The 17,387-nt window shown below is 38.4% G+C and overlaps 1 protein-coding gene across 10 annotated transcripts in view; it reads left to right on the top strand.

Annotated features, from left to right (window-relative positions):
* Positions 1–17,387, top strand: part of PHLPP2 (PH domain and leucine rich repeat protein phosphatase 2) — a 72,760-nt gene that overhangs the window by 9,717 nt on the left and 45,656 nt on the right. For 5 of the 10 annotated variants that reach the window (XM_079908290.1, XM_079908284.1, XM_079908288.1 and 2 more), the window contains one exon: positions 8,609–8,745. In XM_079908290.1, the coding sequence (XP_079764416.1) occupies positions 8,609–8,745 (137 nt within the window). Of the gene's footprint in view, positions 1–1,553; positions 1,609–5,871; positions 5,955–8,608; positions 8,746–17,387 lie in introns of all 10 variants that reach the window. The other 5 variants (XM_079908291.1, XM_079908286.1, XM_079908293.1 and 2 more) reach the window with 4 other exon arrangements.

The following is a 17,387-nucleotide window of genomic DNA, read 5'->3' as shown; positions in this document are numbered from 1 at the left end:
TATCATTTTAAAGTCTAAACTGGGGTTTATTATTATTTTCCTTTAGGATTTGGACTAATTCCTGAAAAAGTAGACTAGCACTTGAATGTTTTCCTTGTTCACCAGTTAACTACATTTCCTAAATCCATTTGTAAAACGAAAGGATCAGACTGGGTGACCCTTAGGCTTTTCTAAATCTTAACACTGATTCCGATCTAATTTTATCAGGTGGAAAGCCTTGACCTACATTATAGCTGGTAGTGATTGACGGAGTTCAAGTATTTAAACCTAAGACTTATTACTCATCTGTATACTAATGTGTATATACACAAAAATACTAGAAAAGTGGAGAAAACCCCACTTGAATTGGCTTGCTACTACTAGTTGTGTAGCTAAGAATCCAAATGTGATACAATTTACTTTAGTGAACTAAACTGTACTTAAAATGGAGAGTTTGTCTCTTTTTAGTCCTGTAGCCTTGATAATTTCTAATGAAGTAGCTCTTTGAAAACATAATTGGTTATAAAATAATGAAAACACTGTTGAACTGTGGTTTGAAGATATGAATATATTTTCTTTTTTTAAAAATTAAAAAAAATTTGTACAATTTTTAAAGGTTACACTCCATTTGCAGTTATTATAAAATATTGGCTGTATCCCCTGTGCTGTACACTACATCCTTGTAGCCTGTCTGACATCCAGTAGTTTGTGCCTCCCACTACCGCCTCCACACCCCCCCCCCCGCCCCCCGCCCCGGCTGTGTTGCTCCTCCACCCCCCACTGGTAGCCCCTAGTTTGTTCTCTATATTTGCAAGGCTGCTTCTTTTTTGCTACATTCACTAGTTTGTTGTGTTTTTAGATTCCACATAGAAGTGCGATCATACATTATTTGAGATCCGAATATATTCTCATCACTGGAATAGGAGCTCAAGAAGCCTCAGCCAGCCAAAAAAATGATGATGATATATTTTAGCTAACATTAAGTGCTTTCTTTTGCTAGTTAACGGGCTTACTGCTTTATGCACATTTTCTCATTAAATCCTCACAGTAACTCTAAGAGAGGTAGGGTTATTCCTTTCCAATGAGGAAAATTGAGGCTCTTCGAGAGGTCCAGTAACTTGTTCAAGGCCAGGCAGGTACTGCCAAGCAGTTGGAATGTTGACATCATTCATGATAGATGGTGGACTTCCTTCCGAGTAAAGGCCCTCCCGGAGGGGAACTGGCACAGTGTGCCTTGCTCAGTTTCACTATTTAATCATAATTGTTTAAAGATCTTTTTTAGACCTCTTACTCAACGGTTAATTGCTTGAGTTCAGTCTTATGTTTATCGCATCAGAAGAATAGGTACTTTCTTTGTAATAGCTCTTCATAAGATAGTTGACAGTCTAACACAATATCTTTTTTTAATAACATTTTTTGCTGCTTAATGAAGTGTGATTTATATTCATTGTAGAAATTTTGGAAAAATGAAAAAGTATAAAGAGAAATAATTTTCATTGCTTATGCTTTTTGTAGATTATCTCACTTAATCCTCATAACAATCTTGTGAGGTAAATACTTTCCCTATTTTATAGATGAGGAAAATGAGTCTTAAAAGAGTTAATCATCTCACCTAGAATCACTTGGCTGGTAAGTGTAGAGCTGGAATTTGAACTCTGGCATTCTGACACCAGATTCCATATATTACCTCCCCCTTCCCCCGCCATGCTGACATTTTTTTTTCCAGATCTTTTTCAAAATGAGTGTGTGTGTAATTTTTTTAAATTACGTATTTGGACCCACACCATATATTCAATTTTATTTACTGCTTACTTCAATTAATTTCCTTGTGTCATTAAAAATTCCTTAGATACCAGTTTTAATAACTAGAGAATATTCTATTTTATGCATATACTATAACTTGTTTAAAATTTGAGAAATTATGTGCAGTAATGGTGTAGAGCTTGGATTCTGGATTGAGAGTGTGTGTGTTCAAATTGGCTGTGTTACTATGCAAGTTGCCTAACGCTTTGTCCTCAGTTTACTAATCTGTACAATGGAGGATGATGATATTTACATTATAGAGTTATCACGAGGATTAAATAGATTATACATGTTATGAAGATTAAGTGAATTAATACTTGTAACGCTTCTTAAACTCGAATGTCCAGCTGGGGAGCTTGTTAAAATGCAGATTCTGATTCAGTGGCTCTGGGGTGGGGCCTGTGGGTCTATATTTCTATTAAGCTCCTAAGTGATGTGCTACACTTTGAGGAGCAAGGAAGTAAACTTCTTAAAATGATGCCTGGACCTAGTAAGTGCTCAATAAGTGTTACCTGTTTGGGTTGTTTCAAGTCACTCAACCCTTAGAAGTAGTGTGATGACTAAACCTTTGCCCATGACTCTTTATATTGTTGATTTCCGTGAACTAGGTCCTAGAAATGGGATTACTGGCACTAAAATTACCCCATGTTTTTCCTAAATCATCCATGATTTCCTTCTTTCCTTACTCTTTTTTTAATCATAGACTTGTCACTTGAATTTAACAGAGGGATTACTAGTTTATAGAATTTTAGCACTTGAAGGAACCTAAGAGAGATGCCTACTAGCAGGGGTCTCTAACCCCTGGCACTGGGCCACACAGCAGGAGGTAAGCAGTGAGTGAGTGAAGCTTCATCTGCTGCTCCCCATTGCTCACATTACCGCCTGAACCCCCTCCCGCTGCCCCCCACCAGCCTCCCTGCCACCGATCCGTAGAAAAATTGTCTTCCACGAAACCGGCCCCTGGTGCCAAAAAGGCTGGAGACTGCTGCCTACTAGTAAAATGAACCTAACCTACCAGCCTCACCATCCACTGCCCTTTCCATCCGGAAATACGTGTGGGGGCAGGGCTTTTGGTTATCACAGCTACAGGGGAGGGTTACCAGCATCTAGGGTCAGCATTCAGGACAGGGAGCCTTAATGTCCTCAATGTGTGGGACCATCTTGTACAGCAAAGAATTGTCCTACCTAAAAGGCCAGTAACTTCCCCATGGGAATCACTGAAACCATTATCTTTCCTTTTATGGATGTGAAACAGAGGTCTGGAGAGGTCAGGTCCAAAGCACATTCCTGCAGCTGCCTGGTGCTAGTGCTCTAGTTGGAACACAAGTATCCTGTCTCCCAGTCCAGTGCCCTTTACATGATACTATTTGGTCTGTCTGTTTTATTGGACTGTTAAAGTGACAGATGACTCAGTAGTGAAGCTTAGTGTAGTCATTGCCTTCTCTTTGAAAAGTTGTAAAAATATCACATGTAACAAAATGAAGTGCCCTTTGGCTCATGGTCATATTTTTACTTTTATTTTCAGTCATCAAAATAAGATTTCTGTGGTTGATACACTATCTTTTAAGATAAGCTAAGAATAGATAAAATATATCTAACAGAAAATTATGCCCTCAGGATTTGGGATCCTGAGTTCTAATTCCTTTACTATCAGTGACTTGCTGGGTGACCTCTTAACAAGTCACTATAGTTTTGTTTTACCATATTTTGATATTGTAAAAGTGGAATGAAAAGTCCTGTTTCAGGATACATACTGAGCTGATTAACCCTGAGGAAGGAAAAGGATTATTTTTGTTTTGTGTTTCATATTTCTGTAGTATTTTAAAGCTTTAAAAGAATGTGTTACACATTAAGTAATTTGTTTTTATTAAAACTTTGTTTTGTTTTTACATTTTAATACTTCTAAAATCAGTGTGTATCTTACAGTTGTTGGTAGGTCATAGTCTAACTGGCAGTGTTTTTTCTTTCTTAATGGTTGTTACAATGCCCTCTGGTTTACTGCAGTACAGTTCTGACACTAACCATGCAGAGTTTGCACAAACTTCCTTCACAAGTTAAAGGACATTACACCTGAGACTAACACAACGTTGTTAATCAGCTATACTCCAATATAAAATAAAAATTAAACAAACAAACAAACAATTTAAAGGGCCTGGTGTCCAACAAGACCACCCTGACTTTACACTCTGGTTGCACTTCAGGCCAACTGGATAAAAATTTAGGGGGCTCCCATGACCCCTTCAGGTTCAATAATTCACTAGAATGTCTCACAGAACACAAGAAAGCAATATTTAAGATTACAATTTTCGTATAAAGGATACAAATCAGGACCAGCAAAATGAAGACACACATAGGGCGAGGTCTGGGAGCATCCGTGTTACCCTCCCAGCACATTAGTGTGTTCATCCATCGGGAAGCTTCAGTACAGAGTTTTTATTGAGGTATTATAGCATAGGCTTGACTGATTTAATCATTGATCAGGTAGGTGCTTGAACTCAAATCTCCAGCCCTCCCCTCTCCCAAGGTCGGGCTCACTCCAAGCCCCAGCCCTGTCTTCACGTGGTTGGTCTTTCTGGTGACCAGCCCCCATCCTGAGTCAGCTCATTTCTTAGCATAAACCTAGGGGTTATCCAAGGGGCTCATGAATAACTAAGACACTCGCATTACTCAGTAAACTCTGAGGATTTAGAATCTACCCCACAGGAACCAGGGACCACGAAGGCTAGAAAGACTCTCATACAACAATGATGCATAAAAATAGTCTATCTTTCAAATGGTGATGTATTAGACTAATGACGTACAGTAATTTTAAAACATAACTTTTTATGTTTCTTGATGTAAGTTAACATATGAAGTGCTTTGAGCTCTCTTCTGCATACATTTTTAATCTACATTTAGAAAATAATATTGTTTCCCTAAAGGAGGCTAGGCTTTGTAAGGAAACCGACGCAGGTTCAAACCCTGATGCCATATGTACTAATTGTGTGACTCTCTGAACCTCATTTTTCTTATTTCCTAGTTTTGTAAAATGTGAGATACTTCCCAGCATAGTGTCAGGTATGGGGTAAACATTCATCGAAGTATCCTTGTTGTTTGTATCATGATCTGTATTGTCGGTCTTCAAATTTTGCAGATTTTACCTTTATAGATGGCCAGAGATTGAGTTTTAACCTGACTTTGATGTAGAGAATGCTGCTCTGCTTTGTTAGGGTCTTGGATACAATATGTTGGGTTTTAATAATGTATACTTTTGGGCTTCCCTGGTGGCGCAGTGGTTGAGAGTCCGCCTGCCGATGCAGGGGACGTGGGTTCGTGCCCTGGTCCAGGAAGATCCCACATGCCGCGGAGCGGCTGGGCCCGTGAGTCATGGCCACTGAGCCTGCGCATCCGGAGCCTGTGCTCCGAAAAGGGAGAGGCCACAACAGTGAGAGGCCTGCGTACCAAAAAAAAAGAAAAATAATGTATACTTTTGCCTCCCACTATTAACTAGAATCCTTGTGAAATGATACCTGGAATGAAATGTACTCTTCTCTTACCTCTAACTTAACTGTGGGCGCGGTTCAGATTGGCTAAGAGCTGCAAACACTGTTGATAGCATTACTGTATTGGTTGGCTGGTTTGGAGAAAAATAACCATATCCACATATATTCAGATTTACAAGGACTATTGTAGCTCCTTGAAGCATTAGAAGCAAACTAAAACAATAGTCATATTGTCTCTTCTTAAAGCCGCAGTGGAAGTTTTTCAAATGCTGAATGGAACCTTTCTTTGCTAACATACTCTCTCCTACACCTGTTTTGCAGTATATATATTTCCTTTGATTTGTGAGAGATTTAACACACAGCTAATTAGCAGCCTGTTAAACTTTTGGAACTTTGAAACACAAAATTGATCCGTAAGCATATTACAGCATTTCCTTCCCCCATACTCTACTCTCTTAAGCAGATGAGTTTAATGAGTAAATGGAATTAGTCCCTCGTTTTACTTGTTTTTGCAGTTCTTGAACTATTTCTTGTTTGCTCATTTATGCTAAATTAATAAGAGCAGATGTTGAGATTCTCTTGATTTTTTTTTTCCCCGTCCCACCAGGGAGAATACTTTCTTTAGGTGGAAATATATAAAGAGGTTTTCCAAAATCTACAGAGCCTTTTTAGACCAGGACATTTGATCAGGTAAAATATGTCAGAATTAGGATATTTCCATTTATCCTGGTTTTCCAGAGAGAAATAGGAAAATTGAGTTAGTGAGCTTTAGCCTGAAAGTATTAATAATGTTTCTTGGTCTTGAATATGTGATCATTATATGGAATTATATTTAAATACATTGATCTCTGTATCCAAAAATAATAGCAGTGTTCACGTAGAATTTGTATTATATTAGCAAGGTGTCTTAAATACCTGAAAGAGCCCTGAGTTTTAAAAGACGCTGAAGATCATCTGGCCCAACTTGGTTCTTAGAGGAGACTCGTCTAAAGTGTCCGTGACAGAGGGCTCTCTAGCTCTCTGTGAACTATTTTGAGAGGAGGTCTGTTTCATTATTGGGCTTCTCTAATCATTAAGGTTTTTCCTCATTTTTTAATCAAGTCTACCTGTGCAACTTCTCCTTGGTCCTAGTCCGATTCTTTGGAGCAATCTAGATAGAGTAAGTCTAATCCTTCTTGACACTGGAAGGTAGAGAGGGCTCTTTATGCCCTTGGTCACCTTGTCTTCAAGTTAATCCTTCAGTCAGTCTTCCTATTACATGGCTAATTGACCCGTCCAGGATATAGTTTATTAGAAGTCTCTCTTAAAATGCATCCTTCTTAGAAGAATTCTACCATTGTACTGGGAAGGTGCCTTATTGTCACAGCCCTTTGTGGACTTTTATTTTATTTGGCTAGAGATTAATTGTAACTGATATTTTTATTCTGAAAAGTTTATTTTTCATTTCTATTAAATTCAATATTTATTGGTCTTTGTAGGCTTTTAGTTCTTTGGTCATTCCCCGTGTAGTAGTTCTGAGCTGATGGAAGCTGAAAGTCAGAACTGAACAGTCAGGAGGGGCCAGGAGGTCGTTTTACTTTATTTTTATTTATTTATTTTAGATTTTTAAAAAAATGTTTATTTATTTGGCTGTGTTGGGTCTTAGTTGCGGCATGAGGGATCTAGTTCCCTGACCAGGGATCGAACCCTGGCCCCCTGCATTGGGAGTGTGGAGTCTTAGCCACTGGACCACCAGGGAAGTCCCTATTTTTATTTTTTACTTTCTGTACTCATCAATATGATTTCCATTCCTAAATTACCATATTTTGACAGTTGTTTATATTCCACTTTGTAGTATTCCCATTTCATGTTTTTTTAAATTAAAGCATATTGTCAACCAGTATTTTCTAGTTCTTTAACCACAAAACACAGAGTTCTTTCATATCTTTTTGCCATGATGGAAGGTTTATCATGTTTCTTCTGATTAATACAAGACTTAAGTTTTCTAAACAGAATCCTTTTAGGATATGAATAATGTTCTTCAAGATCTTTTAAACATACAGGCTTTCCTATACTTGTTTTTTGGTTGTTGTTTCAGATAGGGGAGACATTTTATTTTTATTCTAATTAAAATTTTATTCCATTCCTAAGAATTTTTTTGAATAATGTCAGTACATTATTGAACACTACTACATGCCAAATAATTTGCTAAGCACTTTATATACTATGTGATATCTTCTTGTAAGCAAATAAATAAATACTTCTAATAACAATTCTGTGAGTTAGGCACTACCCATTATACTGATGAGGAATTTAAGACAATGAGGTTAAATAACTTGTCTAGGGGCATACATGCAGTTGATAAGTGGCAGAAGTGAGACTCAAACCCAGGCAGTCTGACTTTTGGAGCTCATGCTCTTAGCTGGTGTATTTATGACTCTTTGCTTTCTGATAAAAGAATTGTAAATGAGCTGCCTTAAGTCTGTGTGATTTTAAAATATGCAGTGTCACCAGAAGCCACAAGTGATTACTAACATTCTGGTTTTACCTAGCTTTCAGTCAGAACCATGTAATCTAATGATTTCTGGGGAATTACTGGGCAGTTCATTCCTAGTTTTTATGGAAAAATCATCTGTGAAGCCAGAGGAAATATATAGGATATAGTCAGCAACCCAAAGTCTCCATTTATAATTGTGTTGCAGCTTATGTGAAATCAGTTATGGCCAGGTACAATCTTTTATATCTCATAATTTCAATTCGATGCCTTTAAGTTTGAAGCGGAGGTTCTCAAAGGGCCCTCTGGGGGTCTCTGAGACTTTTTGAAGAGGTGCATGAGGTCAAAACTCTTTCATAATAATGAGGTATTAATTTTCTTTTTCACTTTCAGTCTTGTAAGTATACAGTGGAGTTTTCTAGAGGCTACATATCTGAGAATCTAGCTGTCTTCTATTAAACCAGCTGTTAAAGAGATTTATAAAATATAAAATAATGCAAGTCTTCTCACTAAATTTGTTTTATTCTGAAAATATAGTTTTCAAAAAATATTTGTTAACATGTAATGTGTTTATTGTTTTTATTTTAAAATGAATAACTAAATATTTAGAAATTCTTAAGTTTAGTTTCTCATTCAGTAAATGTCAATAGATATACCCCGTGTAAACAAAAGCTCTTTGGGGGCCTCAAAAACTATAGAGGGATCCCAAGACCAAAAACTCTGAGCACCACTTGTTTAGATTAGTTGTATCATGTGATATTAGAGAAAATCTTGATATAGAAGTAAAAATCTAGAGCATATTAAAAGATTTTAAAAATCAAATGAAGTGTGTTTATTACTTAACAAATATTTTTCTTTTGAATTGTATAAGCAGGAGACTGGAACCTACTGAACGACCTCTTCAGATTGTTTATGATTACTTGTCCAGGCTGGGGTTTGATGACCCTGTGCGCATACAGGAGGAGGCGGCAAATCCTGACCTTGGCTGTATGCTTCGATTTTATGGTGGTAAGGATGTATCATGGCTGTGTGTATACATTAATGACTTTTAATTGATTATTTGTACCTCTGTCTGTCTTCAGCCTTTTAAAAAGATTTTATCCAAAGCATTTTTAAGCCAATTTACTAATGTAGTTAGAAAACAACAGCAAAAACAGCCTTCCCTTTTTATTTTTGCTCTTTTTGTTCTGGTGTTTTGCTGACTTACAGAATTGTTACATACTTTTGCCAGCATCTTGATCAAATCATAGCTTTAGTATCAGTTATATTTTCAAGTTCTTTATAAAGTCCATGAACTTCTGGATAGTTCGAGAATGTTGCGAAGTAGGTGTTTATTATCATATATGACTTAACATTTGATGAACACATCAGACGTGTATATTGTTGAATTTCGTAAGCTTTAAATCTTGGATATTTTACATGCTCTTCTCTTTTGGTGCATTTTTTCCCTATTGACTATTTTTCATCTGATCACTTTAGTCATAAAGTTAGCCTTAAGGAAGTCAGAATATTTCTGAATATTACTCTCCAAATACACATCAATAACTAATAATACTACTGAGTACCATTTTTTGAGTGCTTACTGTGTGCTTTTATGCTTGTGAATTACCCAGTTTACTCAGTATAGCCACCTTATGCTCTAGGAACTGTTGTCTCATTTTACAGAGACAGAGAAGTTAACTTGTTCAAGGTCATACAGCTAGTAAATAACAGAGCTATTTAACACCTAACAGTTTTGAGTTAATATGACCCATTTTTCAAACAGTTGAACTAGTAACTAAGTTATTAGTGTATGTAGGCATAACCATTTACTAAGATTTCCTGCTCTCATTCCTCAAATTATTGATTTAATCTGAACTCTTGTGACACATGTCACAAGCCAGTTTTATTAAATGCACTTCACAAAAGATTTTATTTATAATTTTTCACCACAACAATATTTTCTGACATGTCCCTTAAAAGTTGGTTTCATTTTATTTTATTTCCATTCATTTCTCTCCTTTGTTAGTTCATGGAGGGAGAATAGTTGCTAGGTTGATGTTAAATCTGAGGAAAATCTTTTAAGACTAATTTGAGGAACACAACCGATCTATTACTGTAAAGCTTGGTTAAAAAATAATAATAAATCTTGGATAGTAACATGCTCTTTATATGTGGTTGCACATAAGTTCTTCACTCCATGTTTTCATTCTGGGATGAAAGTTGAGCCTTGAGATGCTGGCGAGCTCCTTTATAACCAGTGAGATTGCATTTGAAGTCAATTATAACACAACAGTTGGCATGATTGCATTAATTTATTAATAACACCTGATAAATTGTAGCATGCCTAGGATCTTAATATTCCCTTAAGAGGATATTTCCAGTAAAGTCAAAAAGAGTACCAGTTTGGGGGGCTTCCCTGGTGGCAGAGTGGTTAAGAATCCACCTGCCAGTGCAGGGAACACGGTCCAGGAAGATCCCACATACCACGGAGCAGCTAAGTCCGTGCGCTGCAACTACTGAGGCTGCGCTCTAGAGCCCGTGAGCCACAACTGCTGCAGCCCACATGCCTAGAGCCTGTGCTCCGCAACAAGAGAAGCCACCGCAAGGAGAAGCCTGCACACCGCAAGGAAGAGTAGCCCCCGCTCGCGCAACTAGAGAAAGCCCATGTGCAGCAGCAAAGCCCAACGTAGCCAAAAATAAATAAATTAAAAAAAAAAAAAAGAGTACCAGTTCCTAGTACTTACTATATTTGCGGGGGCGGGGGGGAGTCATTAACAGAGAACATTTCCAAAAGTGAGCTCTTTTAGTTCAGAGAAGCTAGTATAATTTGAGTGAGAAAATTACATTTGAGAAAGAGGTTTTTAAAGCTAGTTACTTTTGAAAATAGGCAATATATGTATATGGCACCAGAAATAAAAGGTTAAAAAAAGTATGTATGTGGTGTAGGTAGATAGATAGATAAGGGTATTTTCTGTTGGCTGTGTAACAAATTGCCTCAAAATTTAGTGACTTAGGACTTCCCTGGTGGCGCAGTGGTTAAGAATCCACCTGCCAATGCAGGGGACGCGGGTTTGATCCCTGGTCTGGGAAGATCCCACATGTTGCGGAGTGGCTAAGCCCGTGCACCACAACTACTGAGACTGTGCTCTAGAGTCCGTGAGCCATGACTACTGAGCCCACATGCTGCAGCTACTGAAGCCCATGTGCCTAGAGCCCATGCTTCGCAACAAGAGAAGCCACCTCAGTGAGAAGCCCATGCACCGCAACGAAGAGTAGGCCCTGCTTGCTGCAACTAGAGAAAGCCCACGCACAGCAGTGGAGACCCAATTCAGCCAAAAAATAAATAAAAATTAAAAAAAAAATTTAGTGACTTAAAATGATATTAAATATTTATTTTTTAATTTATTTTTATTTTTTGGCCGCACTATGCGCAGCGTGTGGGCTCTTAGTTCTCTGACCAGGGATCAAACCCACACCCCCTGCAGTGGTAGCACAGAGTCTTAACCTCTGGACTGCCAAGGAAGTCCCGATATTATATCATACAGTTTCTATGGGTCAGAAATCTAGGAGGAATTAGCTGGATGGTTTTGGGTTGAGTCTCAGTGAGATAGTACTCATTATATTGGCTGAAGCTGCAGTCATCTGAAGGCTTGAGTGGGGCTGGAAGATTCACTTCTAACATGGCTCACTCATGTGGCTGTTGGTAGAAGGCCCCAGTTTCTCACCAGTTTTTGGCAGGAGATCTCAGTTGCTTGCTATGTGAACCCTTCTCTAGGGCTGCTTAAGCGTCTTCACGATGTAGCAGCTAGCTGCCCCCAGTGATGAGAAACACACACATGCACATGAGTGCATGCATACATGTGCACACAAACACATAACACACACACACATACATACACACAACACACAGGCTTCAGTGTTTTTTATGACCTAGCCTCATAAGTCACCATTGTTTTCACCACTTTCTATTAGAATTGAGTCACCAAATACAGCCCACACTATATAGAGAAGGGAAATAGCCCTCACCTTTTTTTTTTTTAGGCCTCTCCTTTTGAAGAGAGGAGTTGTAAAGAATTTGAAGTATTCTTTTTGAAGCAAATAGCTTAGCAATCAGCTTTCAATATTTCTTGCATAGAGTCTTTGGTGCGTTAGCTTAGCATATACTGTTAATGAGGCCAGGGTCAGAGGGCCTAAGTTCAAACCAGTGTTTTGCTTTGTTTGCTGGATATGAAACGTCTCCGGTACTCCAGGGGCCATTGTGCAAATGCTAGTTATCAGTCTTGCTGGGGGCGGTGCTGAGGGAAACTGAGTGGAGTGACTCAGTACAGATTCATGATATAAAAGCCTTGAAATAACATGTAACTAAAGATGAGTGGGTAGCATGATCAGTCACAGAGATTAAGAGAGCCCATTAATCAACTCCTTATTATGTAAGAGGAAGTGGCATCTAGAAGGTGTGATTTGCTAGTGATGTTGCAGTTCTGGGGTTGAATAGCTCAGGTAGCATAGCACCCAGCCTGAGCATTTCTTTCTGTTTGGTATTCTCTGTACACGTTGTTTGAGACAGTTTCATCCAAGGAGCATAAACACAAACAAAAGAAACCAGATACAAAAGAATTGCATATATAGTATGTTTCCATTCATTTAAAGTTCGAAAACAGGCAAAACTCAGCCGTATTGTTTAGAGATGTGTGACAGTACCACTCTCTGTCCATCCAAAGCTGCTCTTTCCTTCCTCCGTAATAAGACTTAGAGGTGGGCACATGACTGCCCAGCTACATCTCTTTTCTCAGTCTTTTGTGCAGTTTGGTGTGCACCTGTGACAAAACTTTCTAAAGTGGTATGGAGTGGAATTGTGTGCCGCTTTTATACCTGGTTCCTAAAGCCTCCCGTGCATACTTCTTGCTCTTTTCCTCTTCTGTAGGGTAGGAAGGCAGTCATCAAGAGCAATATTGAAGTCATGTGTTGAAAATGGCAGAGCCACCATCAACTGGAGTTTCTCAACAGAGTTGCCCCCTGGGAACCCAGACTGCCCACCCTAGCAGAGAATTACATTTATCTTGTGTTTGGGCCAGTATATTCTTTTTGTTACAGTAGTTAAAAATTGCTGTAACTAATACATGAGTAGCAAAAACATAAAGAAAACAAGGAAATTATTATTATAAAAGTGAAGAGAATGGCTGACCTCTGGGGTAGAGGGAGGAAGTGATTCCTACAAGTAGAATTTTTGAGTTAATACAAGTATATACCGATAGTGGTTATCTATTAAGCAGTGATATATAATGTGATAATTATGATGTAATAATCAACTTGGTATATACCGTTGAGAATTTTCTAACTTTTCCTATCTAATGTGTATTTGCAGAAATATATTTTGTTTACATAAATGCTGTCATTTGGTGTTAGTCTTCATGCTTTTTTTCTCCCAACAGTGTTTTGGAGGTCTTTTCTTAACTGTCTTCTATATGCGTTTCTATATGTTGCATACTATTGGATGTCATGTATGTATTGTAGTTTATATAACATTTTCCCTAGTGATGGACTATTACAAATAGCACTGTAGTAAAATTGCATCTTTGTGCACCTGTGTTTCTTTTTTTTAATGATGTAATTGGAATTTTTATTTTATTTATTTTTAAAAATTTATTTATTTTTGACTGCATAGGGTCTTCGTTGCTGTGCACAGGCTTTCTCTAGTTGCGGTGAGCAGGGGCTACTCTTTGTTGCAGTGTACAGGCTTCTCATTGCAGTGCCTTCTCTTGTTGTGGAGCACGGGCTCTAGGCGCACGGGCTTCAGTAGTTGTGGCTCACGGGCTCAGTCATTGTGGCTTGCAGGCTCTAGAGCACAGCCTCAGTAGTTGTGGCGCACGGGCTTTGTTGCTCCTCGGCATGTGGGATCTTCCCAGACCAGGGCTCGAACCCATGTCCCCTGCATTGGCAGGCGGATTCTTAACTACTGCACCACCAGGGAAGTCCCTGCACCTATGTTTCTTCAGAGTAAATCTCTAAACATGAAGTTATTGGGTCATAGGATATTTATTCACATTTAAAATACTAATAGTTACTACTGCAAAACGAATGTATATCCCATCAGTATATCAGAGTACCCCTTTGCTCACAATATCACCTTTTAATATTATTAGCATTTAAAACTTTTACTAATCTAATGGACTAAATGTTGGTCTCGTTGTTTTGATTTTGTTTTCCTGATTACTAGTATGGTTGAATATTGTGTCATATTTACATTGATCTTTAAGTTTTCTTCTCCTTTGAATTAACCCTTGATATTTCTGTTGTTTATCCTTTTTCATATTGATCAGAAGGACATTTTTTTTTTTTTTTTTTGCGGTACGCGGGCCTCTCACTGTTGTGTCCTCTCCCATTGCGGAGCACAGGCTCCAGGCGCACAGGCTCAGCGGCCATGGCTCACGGGCCTAGCCGCTCTGCGGCATGTGGGATCTTCCCGGACCAGGGCACGAACCCGTGTCCCCTGCATCGGCAGGTGGACTCTCAACCACTGCGCTACCAGGGAAGCCCCAGAAGGACTTTTGTATATATTCTGAATATACATCCTCTGTATACTGTATTTGTGACACATTTTTTTTCCAACCTGTAACTTGTTTTGTAGTTTTGCGTATTGTTTTTTATTGTGCAGAAGTTTTATTTAATCAGATTTAGTCAGTCTTTTCCTTTAATACCTTTACGTTCCTTCCCTATCCTAGGAAATAAACATACTCTATATTTTCTTCTAGTACTTTTATATTTTTAGAATGTGATATGAGGTAGGGATCTAACTTTACTTTTTTCTCTGTTGATAGCCAGTTGTCCCAACAATACTTATGAAATAGCTCATCCTTTTCCTGCTGATTTGAAGCATCACCTTTATTATTATTAAGTTCCTATACAGGCGGGGGTCTGTTTTTGGATACTGTCCTATTACATTGATGTCTTTGTCTTATGCTAATACCAATGCTATTTTCAATATACCTATATGATAGATTCTGATAGTCGATAAGGAAGTTCCCATTCACTTTTCTTCTCTGAAAAATCAGGGATATCTCTAGAATCAAAGAAATCTTTCTGAAGATGTAGTATTTGGGTTGGTTCTTTAAAAATCGACAGAATTTCAGTAATCAGAAAGGAAAAGGAGGACAGAGGTGGGGTATTAGGAATTTCAGTGCATGTTCTGTGAATCACACACACAGATAATTTGAGTCCAGATTGTTTTGGGCCTTGAGTGCAATATCAGGAGTTTAGCCTTCATTTGGCAGATGGTAGCAGAAGTGATGGGATCCAAGTGAGTCTGAGAAAGATGAATCTGGCACCAGAGTGAATAATAATTCAGGCGTGAATTAGTAGGGATCTGAACTAGGGAATGGGAAGGAATCATTCGTATAGAGACTTTTTGAAGGAATAGTCAGTAAGTGTTGATGGTTGATTGAAAAAAGGAGTTGAGGAAGAGAACCTAAGAGGCAAAGCTGGCTCTGAGGTTTTGAGGCTGGGTGGCTTCGGGAGACTGACAGGACTTGAGCTGTGAGAAGGATCTGGTTTGCAGGGATGGTGATGAATTGGTTTCAGGCATGTTTAATTGTAAGTGGTGGTAGACATCCAGTTGGAGATGTCTGGCAGTAGTTGGAAGTGTGAAACTAGGAGCTTTGGAAATACAAATCTGGGAGTCAGGTACATGGGAGTGTTAAATCCGTGGAAGTTGTTAAGATTATCTTGAAAATAATAAATATAGGAAAAGAAGGAGGCTTAAGGCAGAACTTTCATTATAACAGCTAGCATTTGTTTTATACCCTTACTATGTGCTGAGCATGTACTGAGGTGCTGAGCACTCTATGTACCTTTTCTCATTTAATCCTTACAACCGTGTAGGTAGATGTTATTACTCTGGAGAGGTCTTAACGGGTTCTAAATCTCTTCTTTTTTTTTAATTAATTAATTAATTTATTTTTGGCTGAGTTGGGTCTTTGTTGCTGCCCGCAGGCTTTCTCTACTTGTGGCAAGCCGGGGCTACTCTTTGTTGCAGTGCACAGGCTTCTCACTGCAGTGGCTTCTCTTGTTGCGGAGCACGGGCTCTAGGTGTGCAGGCTTCTTTAGTTGTGGCTCACGGGCTCTGGAGTGCAGGCTCGGTAGCTGTGCCGCACGGGCTTAGTTGCTCCGCGGCATGTGGGATCTTCCCGGACCAGGGCTCGAACCCGTGTCCCCTGCATTGGCAGGCGGATTCTTAACCACTGTGCCACCAGGGAAACCCTAAATCTCATCTTCTTAACCTCTAAGGTACTCTACCATATAGTTGATGGAGAAACAGTTTAGAAGAATAAGAGGGATCCATAAAATGTGAGAACTGGGAAAGACTAGGGATCATCTAATCCAACTCCTTGGTCTTAAACTTGGGAAACTAAGGCCTAAAAATATGGAACTTGTTCAGGGTCACAAAACCAGATTGTGGGATTGCTTAGCCACCACTGCTTCACAAGATTTTCTACTGAAATACTTCAAATCAGAGTGTGTTCTTGTGTTGGGGGGGGGGGGTGGCTATTGCGAGTTTGAAATTTGTTTTGAGGTTTCCTGTTTTACTCTTTAAATGTAAGTAAATGTTTCATTTTTACCCCAAAATATATCAGCCAGTATTTATTTGTTTAACTTTTTATTTTGAACTAGCTTTAGATTTTCAGAGCAGTTGGAATGATAGAGCTCCTGCACACACAGTGCACACACAGTCATTTGAGCCGTTGTTCCCTTATAAATAGTGCTTCATCTTTCTCTGGCTTCTTTAAAAATTTTTCCTTTGTCTTTAATTTTCAGCAGTTTGATTATGAAGTGTCTGGGCTTGAATTTCGTTGAGTTTAGCCTGCCTGGGGTTCACCAATGCTCCAGGTATTCTGTTCAGGTTTTATAGGTGAATTCAGTGGGAGAGACAGGGTACAGTGGGCTTTCTCTGTCTAACTCAGAACCAGAACCTTAATGGCATCTTTTGATTAAAAGAAGTATTTCATTTTGATATAGTCCAATTTAACAGTCTTTCCCTTTATTCTTTTCTAGAAGCTATATTGCTTTGCCTTTCAGATTATATTCACAATCTGTCTGTGTGACTTCATTTTTTATTGTCTGTTTTGAGTTATCATCATGAGCTCATGGGCTTATTTATATTTGTTTCAATTCATTTGCAGCTATTTTTCTTTCTGATGCTCAATTTGTCCCATCTCAGCTAGGGGGAGCTCTTTCAGGTTGCTTTCTATGTCCTTCCAACATGACCCAACTACTGTCTTTGGTAGCATTCTAGATTTTCCATTAAGTTCTTGATCTTTTCATCATCTGACTCACACCAGGAATAGATTATTTTTCTAAGGACTGGTTCATTTTAATGAAAAATGGTATTTAGAGACTATCCTATGGGCAATAGACGTATTCATTGCTACAGGGTTGTCCTTGATGCTTTGTTTTCGAAACTCTTTTTTTTAATTATAAAAGCAATCCATTTTCTTTATAGAACATTTCAAAGTATAAATGTGTAGGGAAATTAAAATTATCCCTGATTTTCCACTTAGAACCTTGGCTTTCGAGATTATAAGTCTGTTTTTTAATTAGAACTCTTAGACATTCCAAACGTTTATTAGAACTTCCTCATTCTGTTTTTTACCACTTTCAGAAGATCAGAGACT

Source organism: Stenella coeruleoalba (assembly GCF_951394435.1).
Source record: "Stenella coeruleoalba genome assembly, chromosome: 20".
Lineage (NCBI taxonomy): Eukaryota > Metazoa > Chordata > Mammalia > Artiodactyla > Delphinidae > Stenella > Stenella coeruleoalba.
This window is presented reverse-complemented; position numbering and strand designations above follow the sequence as displayed.